Source organism: Microplitis demolitor, chromosome 3 (assembly GCF_026212275.2).
Source record: "Microplitis demolitor isolate Queensland-Clemson2020A chromosome 3, iyMicDemo2.1a, whole genome shotgun sequence".
NCBI classification, from domain to species: domain Eukaryota; kingdom Metazoa; phylum Arthropoda; class Insecta; order Hymenoptera; family Braconidae; genus Microplitis; species Microplitis demolitor.
The window spans coordinates 5,770,134-5,783,058 of NC_068547.1; the positions used below are offsets into that span (position 1 = coordinate 5,770,134).

The 12,925-nt window shown below is 36.6% G+C and overlaps 1 protein-coding gene across 1 annotated transcript in view; it reads right to left on the reverse strand.

Moving 5' to 3' along the window:
* LOC103580736 (protein rhomboid) overlaps positions 1 to 12,664 on the reverse strand; it is a 105,766-nt gene extending 93,102 nt beyond the window's left edge. Inside the window, exons 1-3 of the mRNA XM_008562616.2 lie at positions 12,625 to 12,664; positions 9,689 to 9,924; positions 9,124 to 9,312 (exon numbers count right to left, since the gene is read on the reverse strand). Of these exons, the coding sequence (XP_008560838.1) occupies positions 9,124 to 9,312; positions 9,689 to 9,868 (369 nt within the window). The 5' untranslated portion in view covers positions 9,869 to 9,924; positions 12,625 to 12,664. The remainder of the gene's footprint in view (positions 1 to 9,123; positions 9,313 to 9,688; positions 9,925 to 12,624) is intronic.
* Positions 12,665 to 12,925: the final 261 nt, after the last annotated feature.

A 12,925-nucleotide genomic window follows, 5' to 3' on the forward strand; every position in this document is an offset into this window, starting at 1 on the left:
GCGCGCGCGTAACCTGAAAAGAAAGAAAATCGTGATTGCCGAGTGGTATGTAAGAGAAACGAAAAAAGAGAAAAAAAATAAAGGGGTTGTTGTTGAAATTTTATTCTCAAAGGAACAAACAGCAATAGCAATAGCTATGGCAATAGCAGAGCAGACGGTTGTGAACAGTGAAATCTAGCGCGTGTATTGAAATGCCGAAATATTTAGCAGCTGCAATTCAACTCTTGCCTCTTGCCTCTTTTTGGCCTCTATAACTATATATTCACGGCTGCTAGATTTTGTGTTGTAAATGCCAAGGCACGTCGCGGCACACAAAACCCACCCGCGTGTTTTCATCAGACAATTGACCGGTTTTTCCATCGCCAGCCAGGGAAATTTTTTGACTTTAATTTAAATATATTATACGTCCTCAATACATGGAGAAAAAAAATATATATATATTTTATTTTTAACTAAAACTCAAACAGTATGGATAGTCACGTCGGCCAATTAATAGTTTGTATTGTATCCAGGAAAATCTTCCCTACAAGCAAATATTGTAGAATATGTTACATACCAGGTAGATTATTATTATAACCCAAAGATATACACGGACAAACTTATATAAGATCTGTTAGTAAGACTACAAGTGTATTAAAGATGCTGCTTGTGAATAAATATATATATATATATATATATATATATATATATATATATATATATAATTCCAAACTTGCCGTAGAGCCATTTGCGAGGTAATCCTCGAAAGCGAGGTACCGGCACGCTCAACATTCTGGTCATTCTCACGATTCCTGGATGGGTCAGGTGTTAGGTAAAGCCTTGATGTCTCTTCCTTAATACATATCTATATATATGTTGAACAAGAATCTTGTACTGAAGCATCTCATTTAGTATATAGCTAGGTTTTGCTAATGGCGTACAACTCCGGTGGCAATTGTTGTCTCCGTCTCAAAGCTTATTCGAGTCTGTCGACGACAGTGCACCTGTGAGCCCTGACACACCCAGTATAAGCAAAACCAATTGAAAACTCAGCTCATTAAAACATGAATTTACAAAAACTGACCCCCATTGAAAATTCAATTGTTCGTGGTGATACGTTGCGCTGTGTGAGACCCTTTTCATGGCTAATTCGTGATTTGGAATAACTTTAAACTTATTTTCATATTTTCCCACCGGCTATACTTAACTTAAAATATATATATATTTGAATACATAAGTATGTAGAGGGTTAATATATACAACAATGTATACCTGCATCAGTTTAGTCCCACAGTAAAGTAGTCGTCGGTACCAAGAGAAGAATCCCACCCGCAGTCAAGTTAGCGACAATGACCATACACTAGGAACAATAAAATTGCTGCTGGTGTCTCTTTGCTGATGTTATATTGTTGTGGATTTCTCTAAAATTCTCTCAACAGAGAACGATAACAGGAACGAGAAGAAGCAAAATAAGAAGAAGGAGGCGAGAGAAAATAAAAATAAAGATAAAAAAAAAAATGCATAGTAACAATATACATAAATTTTCCCAGGCTCAAGCGCGCACAAGTGCTAAGTGAAACGGAAGATTTGTTGAGAGTTTATAAAGACCTTGAGGATGGCTGGGATGACCTCGATGGTGCAGCGACTATAACGGTGTACTACTACACCACCAGTACCAGTACCAACGTCACACTCTCTGGACAATATATGTTATATGCTACATCCTCGTCCTTGTCCTCTACTTCTCCTTGGCCATCGTATAGTAGCTAAATATATAATGTATAAGCGACCACGATATCCACTGATGAGAGTCTCATCCTCCAACTAGTATAATATGTATATGTATATATATGTATGTTTGTATACAATGTGTCCAAGAGTGAGGAGAACGTGCTAATAAAAACGCCAGGTAACATGTAGTGTGTGTGGTGTTTTAGACTGGAATTTGTATGAGTATCAGTAGTTTGCGCGGCAAGAAAAAAAAAGTACGAGAAAAAGGTTGATGTCGAGTTTTTAGAGACTGAGAGAAAAAAATAGGATAGGTAACAAATATATATATATATATAGACGTATAAGTGTATAGAAAATAAGTGGAAGGTTTTGTCAAGAGGGTGGTCCAAATAATGGCTAGGGGGGCCGAGAATCACCCGGCGTAATTGGCGAGCTGTTTGTTTTGTCGCGGGCCCGCGTGCCGACAGATGGCCTGTGACTATTTCAGCGAGTGTGAGAGAGAAGGAAATAATCGAGTAAATGATCAGAGATACTCATTAAAGTGAGATAGAGTAATTGGGTGGGCGGCGATGGTACGTTTAGTGTGTATGTGTCATCGTTAGTTACAAAAAAATAATAATAATAACAATAATAATAAAAACGAGAACTTGCATTTCCGTATTCTTGAAATGCTTTTACAATTTTTCACTCACTTTTATTTTAGTTAATTTTTTTTTATTATTTTTTCACTACTATTTTTTATTTGCCTCAAAGACTGGGACATATGAATACGTGCTATAGAAGCTCGTTATTCGTATCTGGTGTATACGCTCGTAGAGTTGTAGTTATAGTAGTCCTCATTGGCACAGAACAGTATAACGAGTCGTTTGTCGCTTGTTGCATTATTTTTCTTTGACTTTTGTATGAAATGGCCCTGATGGTCTTTTACCTGCTGGCCGGTTAGCGGTGTCTATTATGTTGTCGAACAGACGTGTAGAAACGTGCAGCACGAGCATCTCACTGGTGTATAATATATATTATGTTATATATATATATAAAATACAGCCTTCGGCTAACATTCTGTACGATCCAATATAATATAACAGGATGAAAGTTTTGCAGCAGCGTCGACGATCGTTATTAGGTGAGATGCCGTAGCTGAGCCAGTGGCGGGCGTTTCGTTTAGCTCCTCATCCCAGTTGGAGATTCCTCTTCGACCATCAACTACTTCTCTCACTCTATGCCCACAACTTTTGGGAGATGTTGATCTCTTTTTATACTGGCGCAAGGGTGGTCAGTCTGCCAAGATACTCGTTTGCCTCGATGGATGGCTTTATCTGATATATGTGTGTACTATATATACATATCGTTAATATAATATATAATATGTGGCAAAAAAGACCAGCCGGGAGATATAAATACATAGACCATGTGTCTGATAATTTGATGGCTGTATAGAGAGCATTTAAGCAACACAAAACATTGTTATACCGATGAGTGAACGAAAGTGCCCATTTAGAAGCTTTTGAACACAAAAACACCTGTTTGAATATGTACGGGCGAAAGCTCAGTAGCGATACAGCTTTTGACAGGATCCTCTAGTAAGCGCCACTCACCACATTGCGAGTTGCGCAACCCCTGTGAGCAGTTGTGCCCACCCCCTAACAGATGGCGACAGCACACGAGGACTGTGCAGGTCTGGGATGATATGATAAGCGCAACTGATACCCGCAAATTGAGAACCCACAATCGGTATAGGCTTTGCATTTACACACTTCTCTATCTATCGTGTGTTATTTAATTTTTTTTTTTTTTTCTTCTTTTTTTCAAACGTTTTTTATTTATTTTGTTTTATCAATGCCGATGGCAGAATTCCCGGCCATAAGGGGCGGTCTGTTATTCGAACACGGGCCAGAGAAAAGAGCCACATCGTTATGCGATATGTCTGAGCTTCGCCACAGCGACTAAACTCGGCGAGAAGCCGCGTGTTGTTCGCGGTCGGTGGGACGATCGCGATCCAGAGATAACGAGCCGATCGTTTTTCTCTCTTTCTTTTTCTCTCACTCTCTTTTCTCTTTCTATCTATCTATTTATTTATTTTTTATCCTCTCTCCTCGTCTATACACGCATCTAACACACGATATTCACGGCATACACGAGTGAGTATAAAAGGATTTCTCGACTACGTGGCGCCAGTCCAACTGGTCAAAATCAAAGTGAATAAACTAAAAAAATAAATAAATAAATAAAATTTAAAATAATTTCTGGTCTCTTGTTACTCATCTTTTTCTCGCTATTCGCAAAACCCATTGGGCTAGTTAATCAGATTTTTTATCGTTCCCACTTCTTGGTATTTGTAACAACAACGACAACGTCTCTATAAAAGACTTTTAAAAACGCCCGTTATTGCCATCGATAACGCGCGAGCGGTCAGCCGTTTTTGTTTTTGATCATCCACACACTACAGACACTCTTTCTCTCTCTTATTATACAACTTTTGGTATGGAAATTATATTCCTTAGATTTTTTACTGGTTTCTTTCTGTCACAACACACCAGCACATATGAGCAGTGCGTGTCTCATTGGAGGTCCAGCACTCCAGAGACCAGTGAATATACACACGACATTTATGTATGTATGTATGTATGTATACATATATATATATGTATATATATATATTAAATATCCCACAAGCAGGATCGTAAGGTATGCAGCAGCATCAGCAGCGTTGGACACCGCCTCCTTGTCTCACGCTCTCAATCCTTTCTCTTTATCTCAACTACCTCAGTGATTGGCCGTGTTTTGTTTCTATTATCCCCTAATTAAGAGCCGTTTGAAAGGTCAGCGTGAAAGTGAGTGAGCGAGATAAAGATAGTGGATGAAGTAAAAAAAAAAGTTTAAATCAACTACGATCGCCACCGCACCCGTGCGGTCTTTCCACGAAACCCAAGACCAGGTCCCCTGGTCTCATCTACTCTCTCGTAAGCCTATCGAGCTTTTAATTCGATGACAACGACGTTGTCTCGCCGGGTCCACTCGGCGATAAGATAAAAACAAAGACGACAAGAACAGGGATGAGGTAAAATATGTCAACCTCAACTTTGTGTCTATCTCTTGCTCTTTTATTCCTTCATTCCTACAAGCCTGATGCTCATGCTGAAGTTGATGATCGTATATATGTATATATATACAAATACCAAACCGACTTTTTGACTTCTTTGATGACGGCAACGACAACGTTGGTATGCCAACGAAGAAGATATGATCGTATACGCGATTAAACGATGAGCCATCGATCTACATAGATAGGTCTCGCCATATTCCAGAATGCTTTTAGCGGTAACGCGTATAGAAGTCCCTTTGGTTGACACTAATAGGCGTACCGTGTCATTTTTCTTCTTGCTTTCTCTCCCTATAATATATAATGTACCTCAAACTCTCTGACTCATGTTTTGAACCTACGACTCTTTTACCTCAACATTTTCCCAGCAGATAAAAATTTTATATTTTATACTCAAGTCTTATTATAATATTCATTTGAATTATCAATTTTCAAATTCTATATTTGGATACAATACCGCAATTATTCAGATTGTCAGTCAAAGCTACAAATGTATGAATATAGATTTATACAAATATATTTTGTAGTTTCTATATATGACATTGTATATTTTGAGAATATCTCAAGAAGAGTGAAGGGAACCTCATCGAATTAATATTTAACGCGATAATATTGGTATAGAGGAAGAAATAGAAATAAAGGATATAAAATGTAAATAATTCGTTGTAAATTTATTCGGGCATGAAAAGGAGTTTTAAGATTGGAAGGAGGAGCAGTAGAGAGAAGAGAACGCATGAGTAATGCACTGATGGTTAAAAACACACTGTCGAGGGTGTGAGCATATAAAATGTATATAAGATTCAAAGGTGGATGAGGAGGAGAAAGAGGAGGAGGAGGCTGAGGTAGATGTTAAGGATGAGACTGAGACTCTGAGGATCAAGTAAAGAAGGTGGAGGAGGAGCAGGAGGAGTGTGGATGGTGTCGAGTATGGAAATTGGTGTGGCGCACTCGTGGGATCGTCGCGAGGCATTCGTGTGAACCTTGACGAGTTTTTTTTTTTCTCTCACACATTCTGTGTCTCTTGTTCTCACTCCTCTCCCAGTTAGTAAGAGCCAAGTAGAAAAGGAGAGTGCCAGTGAATAAGCTGGAGATCGCCACGCATGGTCATCTACGCGCGCGGACTCTGGAGATAATAGAGAGACGAGAAAAAAAAAGAGAGAAAGGTGGAAGAAAAAAAAATATATAAAAAAAATGAAAGAAAAAAAAAAGGTCCGACTGATGGACCACCGGCGATTGCGACTGGTGGTGGTCGTACGCGTGTGCTTCTGCTACTTCTGCTCTGTTACTGTTATATACTCTTGCTGTTTTACTTCTCTTTCTCTTTGTGCGACTTTATTTTTTCGTGATATACTTTATCTTACAACTCCTTGTACAGACATAGATATAGATATATATAAATATATATACAAAAGTAATAAACCGACCGTTAAAGCAGTAGATGAGAGTTTAGTTTGGACTTTGTAATAGACGACCATCAGTACGTCGGTGATGCGGTTTCGCGCAAACGATCATCTACTGATGCCGACCTACTACTCTGCCGCTCGGCGACGAGCTAATTGCTAATCACTACACTACACCGATCATCTTCATTCCTCCACATACGTATATATCACTATATATTGTGTTTCTACCTCAGCCTCTGCCGACGCCGGCACTTGATCCTCTACTCTATGCTTTCGCTTATTGAGCCAGTCAGCTATCTATCCAGCCAGCCGAAGGTCGGCCACGTCTAACTGGCGTTCAGGTAGAAAACGAGCCTGCTAAACCAAGCACACACTGATGAACCGTTCAAATACTCTCCTCAGGTGGCAAAAATAATAACAACAACCATAATAATGATAATAATGATTACGATCGATACGAAACGGAAGATAGCAATCGCAAAAAATATATAAAGGAGTGAAAATTCCTCACTCTAAACTGCTATTATTGACACTAAGTTTTTATAATCTCTGAAAACTTTCTTTCATAATATAATAATAACACAGTTAGTGTACGAAACCGAAATAGCTGTAAACTAGTGATGTATAGATCGGTGGTATGTCTGAGTAGACGATTATTTACTGACGCGGTTTCTGATGTTAACACAAAAAAATATAAAATCAGGTGGGTCGGTGATGATCGGCAGCAGCAGAAGAGCATGCAGACTACACAGCATACAGCTAATATACTTTGCTATGGTAAAGTGAAAGGATTCCCTTGGATCTGCTCTTATTTCTTGGTCTACAAATCCGGCGATAATCTCCGGCCGGTGATTCTTCAGTAAGAGGACAAAGCGCGCGACTGAGCCGACAAAAACCGATAAACGGATCGGTCTGCCGATGGTCTCCTTTACTCATCCACTCAAACTCTCTAGCAGTCTACATATAACGCATCAGTTTAGCGGATGAGAAACGTTTACCAAATAAGAAAAAAAGAGAGTTTTCTGTATACTGGGATGGGGTTTAGAGTTTTTAAAAAGTTGTAAAATGAAAGAAAAGAAAAAAAAGAAAAAAAAAATAATAAAACCCATTTCTCGCAAACGTCTACTTATTTGTAATTATTTGGACACACAAAGAATCATCTCAGAGCATTAGCCGCAAAAATACTTTTTTAAATTTTGTCTTTTGACAAATGGAATTTCATTTTTAGAGTGGAAAAGTATCTTATTATGTCCATAATATATTTTTCTATGGTCCGTTTTGTAGATGATCGCCACACGCCTTAATTTTAAAACGCGGCAGACCTCGACCCGAGCCCATAATTTTCTGGCATCGGTATACACATAACGACAATAATGCGTCATTATTCAGAGGCACTTTAGAGCTCGTTCCAGCACTCGCTTACTCACTGAATCGTGGATAGCTGATGGTTTTGTCGGACAAACTTGCGTTCTCCTTGCCAGACCTTCTATTATATTCCTTTTCAACGGTCGTCGTCGTCGAGTCGTCATCATAGTTGTCGTCGTTATTTCATGTTGTCTCATCGTCGTCGTACATCATGGTAAAATAACTACCATACAGCATATACACAACACACTGGGATATAAATGCCGACATGACTAAAGGACGGACAGCCGAGGACTCTACTGTGTTATGGTTATGCTTATATATGCTAGTGTTCAATTGGTGACGAAATTATTAGGTAAAAGGGAGAGATAAAAAGGCGGATAACGACGATCCTACGTCCATACATAACAGACACTTTGCCGATGAGGCAAATAGAATTGAGGAACAGTTGTGTGTATTATAGTTATATATTATCCTCGTCGACCTTTATATATACATATATATGTATACATTTATAAAGAATGGTGGTCTATACTGATGGTTATAAATGCTATTACGTGAATGGCCTAGTCGATCAATTGGCAAGCTGTTGAAAAATAACTAAACGTGGGTCAAAGGTTTTTTCTTTTGAGTGGCGATGTGATTATCCCTCATCGCTGTAAAATTAATCGTATACCCACGGAATTGAGAATTTTCGATCGAGCATGCGAGAATTGTCCGGCCAATTTTCCGCCACTCAACGTCCGAACAATTTAGGTTTAGGCGCTTAGCTTTTTTCGGGAGACTAAACTACCAGTTTATAAATACATTTGTACAAATATATATTTTTACCTCTGTCTTGTCAACGGGGACGTAAAAAGGGGCAAGAAAAAAGGAAAAAAGTACCTAGAAAATAGTCAGAGTGAATGTAAAAACCACTGTTGAGATATTTTATTATTGTTCTGATATTTATCTCAGCCAAGTTTTTTTCTAGATTCCAAGTCTTTTACTTCGGTATATATATATATATATATATATATATATATATATATACACTGGCTACCGGCCTTATTGTCCAAACGGTGGACATTCTTTGCTCGGATTTTTCAGCTTTGACAAATAAGCGATTAACAATGCGTGTATATGTCAACTGGCAAGACGAAGATGCCCACGGACGATAAAAAGAGATGGAAAATTCAGGACGGAAAAACTGCGGGTGACTCACGCATGTATAAACGCTACGGTAGGTCTACTCATCTCTTAAAAATACATATAACAAATATATATATAAGGCAAAAAATGTAAATATATGTTGAAAAACGATTTGGTACATAAGAATTTAAGTTTCGCTATACAGCCGTGAGATGTTTTTTAGTCGATAATCTCCGAAATACCTCGTGGTCAACAGTGTTAGTTTTTCAACTTAACTGACATTCATATAATGTGACTAGTAGAAGTAGTGCATTCAGTTGTCAACTACCAACTACATCAGTGGTCAATCGCTCGACTTAACTATTATTAAACTATTTAACTATGAAGTTTTTTTTTTTTTTTTAAATTACTTACCACATTGACGAAGTCCTGAAACGTGATGGCGTCGGCAAGAGATTCCTTTACACGGGTCAGAAGAATGTCCCGTTTGTTCACTGGGATTTCTGCTCTCCATTCGGGACTTGTTAAAGCCTGCAGAAAATCCTCTCGTGGTATTTCTCCAAAACCCTCTGGATCGAACTTGTCGAATAGCATTCGCCATTTCTACGAACACATAAATAAATAAACAATCGTTTATTATCACAACTTATTGGCTTTTCCTTCTATTCAATAACTTTCTTTCGTTAGATAAAATTCTGAGACATTTTTAAAAAAAAATGTATATATTTTATAAGTGACATTTGGTATTTTTCTATTGGAATAAAAGTGAACTTGAATATAGAGCAGTGAGACAGAAAAGTTTTAAAATTGATTAATGTTTAAATTATTTCAAGTAGACTGAACTCAACTCGATGAAAAAAGTTTTAAAAATTATCCAATTAAAAATAAATTAGTTTATAAATGTACTCAATAAAAAATAATGATGTTTGAATATAAATTTAACGGTGAATGAATACTTAAAAAGTAATATAAAACTCACGTCATTTAAAAGTTCACGTCGGTACTCAGACTCGTCAATATCAATTTCGGATCCAAGATCCGTGTGATCTGTTACGTAGCCATCGTATCGACCGCTGTGTGCCTCACTGTTGGCGTATTCCTCCTCTTCAACAATACCGGCAATCGTTACTATTGAAGTAGCTCCCTGGGCTAACAGCATTACTGAAGTTCGTCACCGGTTCAATAATAAAGTCCGCATTTTATCTTTTTTACCTGCTATTCATAAATTTATTTAATTTACCATTCTCATAAATTACACGTAAAAAATTGGGAGTAAGTTCGGAGTGATTACGGATTTTATTTAAATCCGAATTGACTCCGTCACTTGAAGTTCCAGAGTAAAAAAAATCACTTCGCATGCGGAGCCAATAGGGAGTTTGTTTTTCCAGCGAAGTGATTTGGATTTTATTTAAATTTGCATTCACTCCGATTCGAAGTTTTAATATTTAAATAAACTCCCCGGAGTAAATTTCAATTGAAGAGAAGTAAAAAGAATACACAGTCATCCACTCTTCATTCTCTCTGAATTCACTCGGCAAATTTTTTACAGTGCATATAATAAATTATCTTTCAAAATTCAAAATACAATGAAATATTTCATACTACGAATTCTCAAATAAATAAATTCCACAAAATATTAAATAAATAAAATAACTAAATGAAATAATTGTTGAGGATTAAAGTAAAGAATTCCAAGAATTACGAATTTTCCAAGTGTATATTTATATCTGTATAGATATACATCAGTAGGCAGTTGGTACGGTTACCATGACGATGGTGCGCACGAGTTTAGCCATCTTCCTGCATTGCGGGGGGACATACAAAAGAGAGAGTGAAAAGAGCTCGAGCTAGACAACGTTGTTAACGTGGAAGGAAGATCGCAATAACGCGTCCCTGACCCTTCAGTTTATCGTAGTAGACTGTGTATAAACGAAATGTGCTATAGCGTAACAGACTGTCGAGACTTTCCCTGCAGCGTTTCAACCCCTCGCGCTTGTTCGTCGTCGCAACCCCTACGAGTACCCCGATTTTCTGGCCTGTACACTCACACACACACTTACATCCTTCCGAGACACAAAACAGAAAGGAACACAAGAGTATGACGCATTTACTACCATCAAATCTATTATTTTTTTCTTAGCAACCTGATGCCACTGTAGCTGTCATATCCTTGTTGTACTTATGTTCATATTTATAAATGCACATATAAGTGCACATATCGCGTGTGGAAAAATTTTAAAACTTCTGGCATATATGCATTCGTTTGCATACAGAGAAAAATGGAGACGAAAAATGTATGAATTTTTATTGTACTGTCGATGAAATTTGAAACAGGAAGTTGAGTCGTCAAAAATTATTATGCTGCAATATAATTATTATTGTGACCCTCTAGAAATTTTTCATTTTTTATTATAATTCCTAATTTAGACAAATAATATTCATTACAATTTATCAATAAGTTTTATTTTTTGTAGTACAGCATAATAATTTTATGGCGACTCAATTTCCTGTTTCAAGTTTGATCGACAGCTTGAAAAAAATTCGTAAATTTCTTAAACTTATTTTTTTCCGCACGAAAAAAAATAAACTGTACGAATTAAGGAACGACAAATAATATAATGATAAAGTGATCAGTAAATACTATCATTCTGAATAGTAATACCTTAGTTTATAATTAAAATGTAAATAATTACAGGATAAATATGGAAAATTATTGTCTATGCAGGAAAAATGAATGATAGTAAAGTTAGCAGACATGTGACAATTTTTACAACTTTGAAATAATAAAACAAAATGTTTATAAAATAGAAATGAAAATGCACGTTTAGAAAATTCAAAAATGAGTATATGCATTTTTTTTTTATTTTATTATTTTACTTATTTAATTTTTTTATATGTAATTAAAAAATTGTCTTATGTCTGCTACATTTACACTTATGAAAAATTAATATTTAAACTTTAAAAATCGTAAGTTAAACGTTAAAAATTTATGATGCGTATTATAAAATTTATTGTTCGGAATTAAAATTTCTTATATTGACACCCAGGTTCCGGGTTATAATTTCAAACACTAATTTTTAAAGTTTATATTTTTCCGTGCGTGAATGCTAGACTTATTCAAACCCAGCACAGGAAAATAATTTTCCCTCTATTTATACATATATCTAAAGCAACTCTAGTAGTATGTATTTGAATTTCACCCCACACGTTTACGGTCTTCCACCCTCGTCACGAGGTACAGAGTGTGCAAAGCTAAGACGCGATACGAGGGCGACGACCCTCAATGCCAGCACTCGGGGATCATCTATCCACGTACATACCCAGTAGAGGCGCTTAGTGATTGCCTTTCTACCACGTGTTGGCATTGCAATCTATTGACTCCTGTTACAGTAATACCGATTAAACATTTAAATAAATATAATTCATATAATCAAGACGCCTTGACCCGCCATTAATTTAAAAATAGATACTGCTATCTTAACCAACCTTATTTATATTTACATTAAAACAATAAAGTACCTGCAGTATAAGGTAATGATATTATTTAAAAGTTACATAATCTCGCAGGGTTACTCTTTTTATTACCCAGCGAATACGACCCAGATCTGATTAGCCGGTCAATACTCGGCTGGACAGTCACGCGATCTCTATAGTGTCTCTATGGTGTCGTACAATGTGACTATGTACAGTGCAGCGTATAAATTCACCCTGTGGCTAACCGTCTAGCAGACACCTGCTCTTGATACTGTTACGCGCACATGCATCTCTGTACCTCATCATTTAACTATCATGTTCACTTGCTCAAATATATATATATTACGAGCGTAGTAAACCAATCCACGAGTAGAGGGATCACGTTAGCTATTGAGTCACTTGATAGTGCTACTTAACGATATTATTGATCTCGATACTTACTAGTTTATGGAGTACAAAAATACAATTGAATTGTAATTTAAATCTGCCTTTCTCTGTTTGTTAGTTTAAATTAAATACAATATATATGTGTATATATTTATAACGTTTTAACAAATAATATCATGAATTATGACACTTGATAAATTTTGTTTTGTTTAAATTTTCAGTGGAATATATTATTGTATAAATCAAAGTATGAAATTGTAAAGGCTACGAGGACGGAGAAAGAGCGTTACGGAGTGTTTACATTTGTATGATCTCGTGAATAAATGAAAGAACAAACGAGACAAAGGCACGTTTG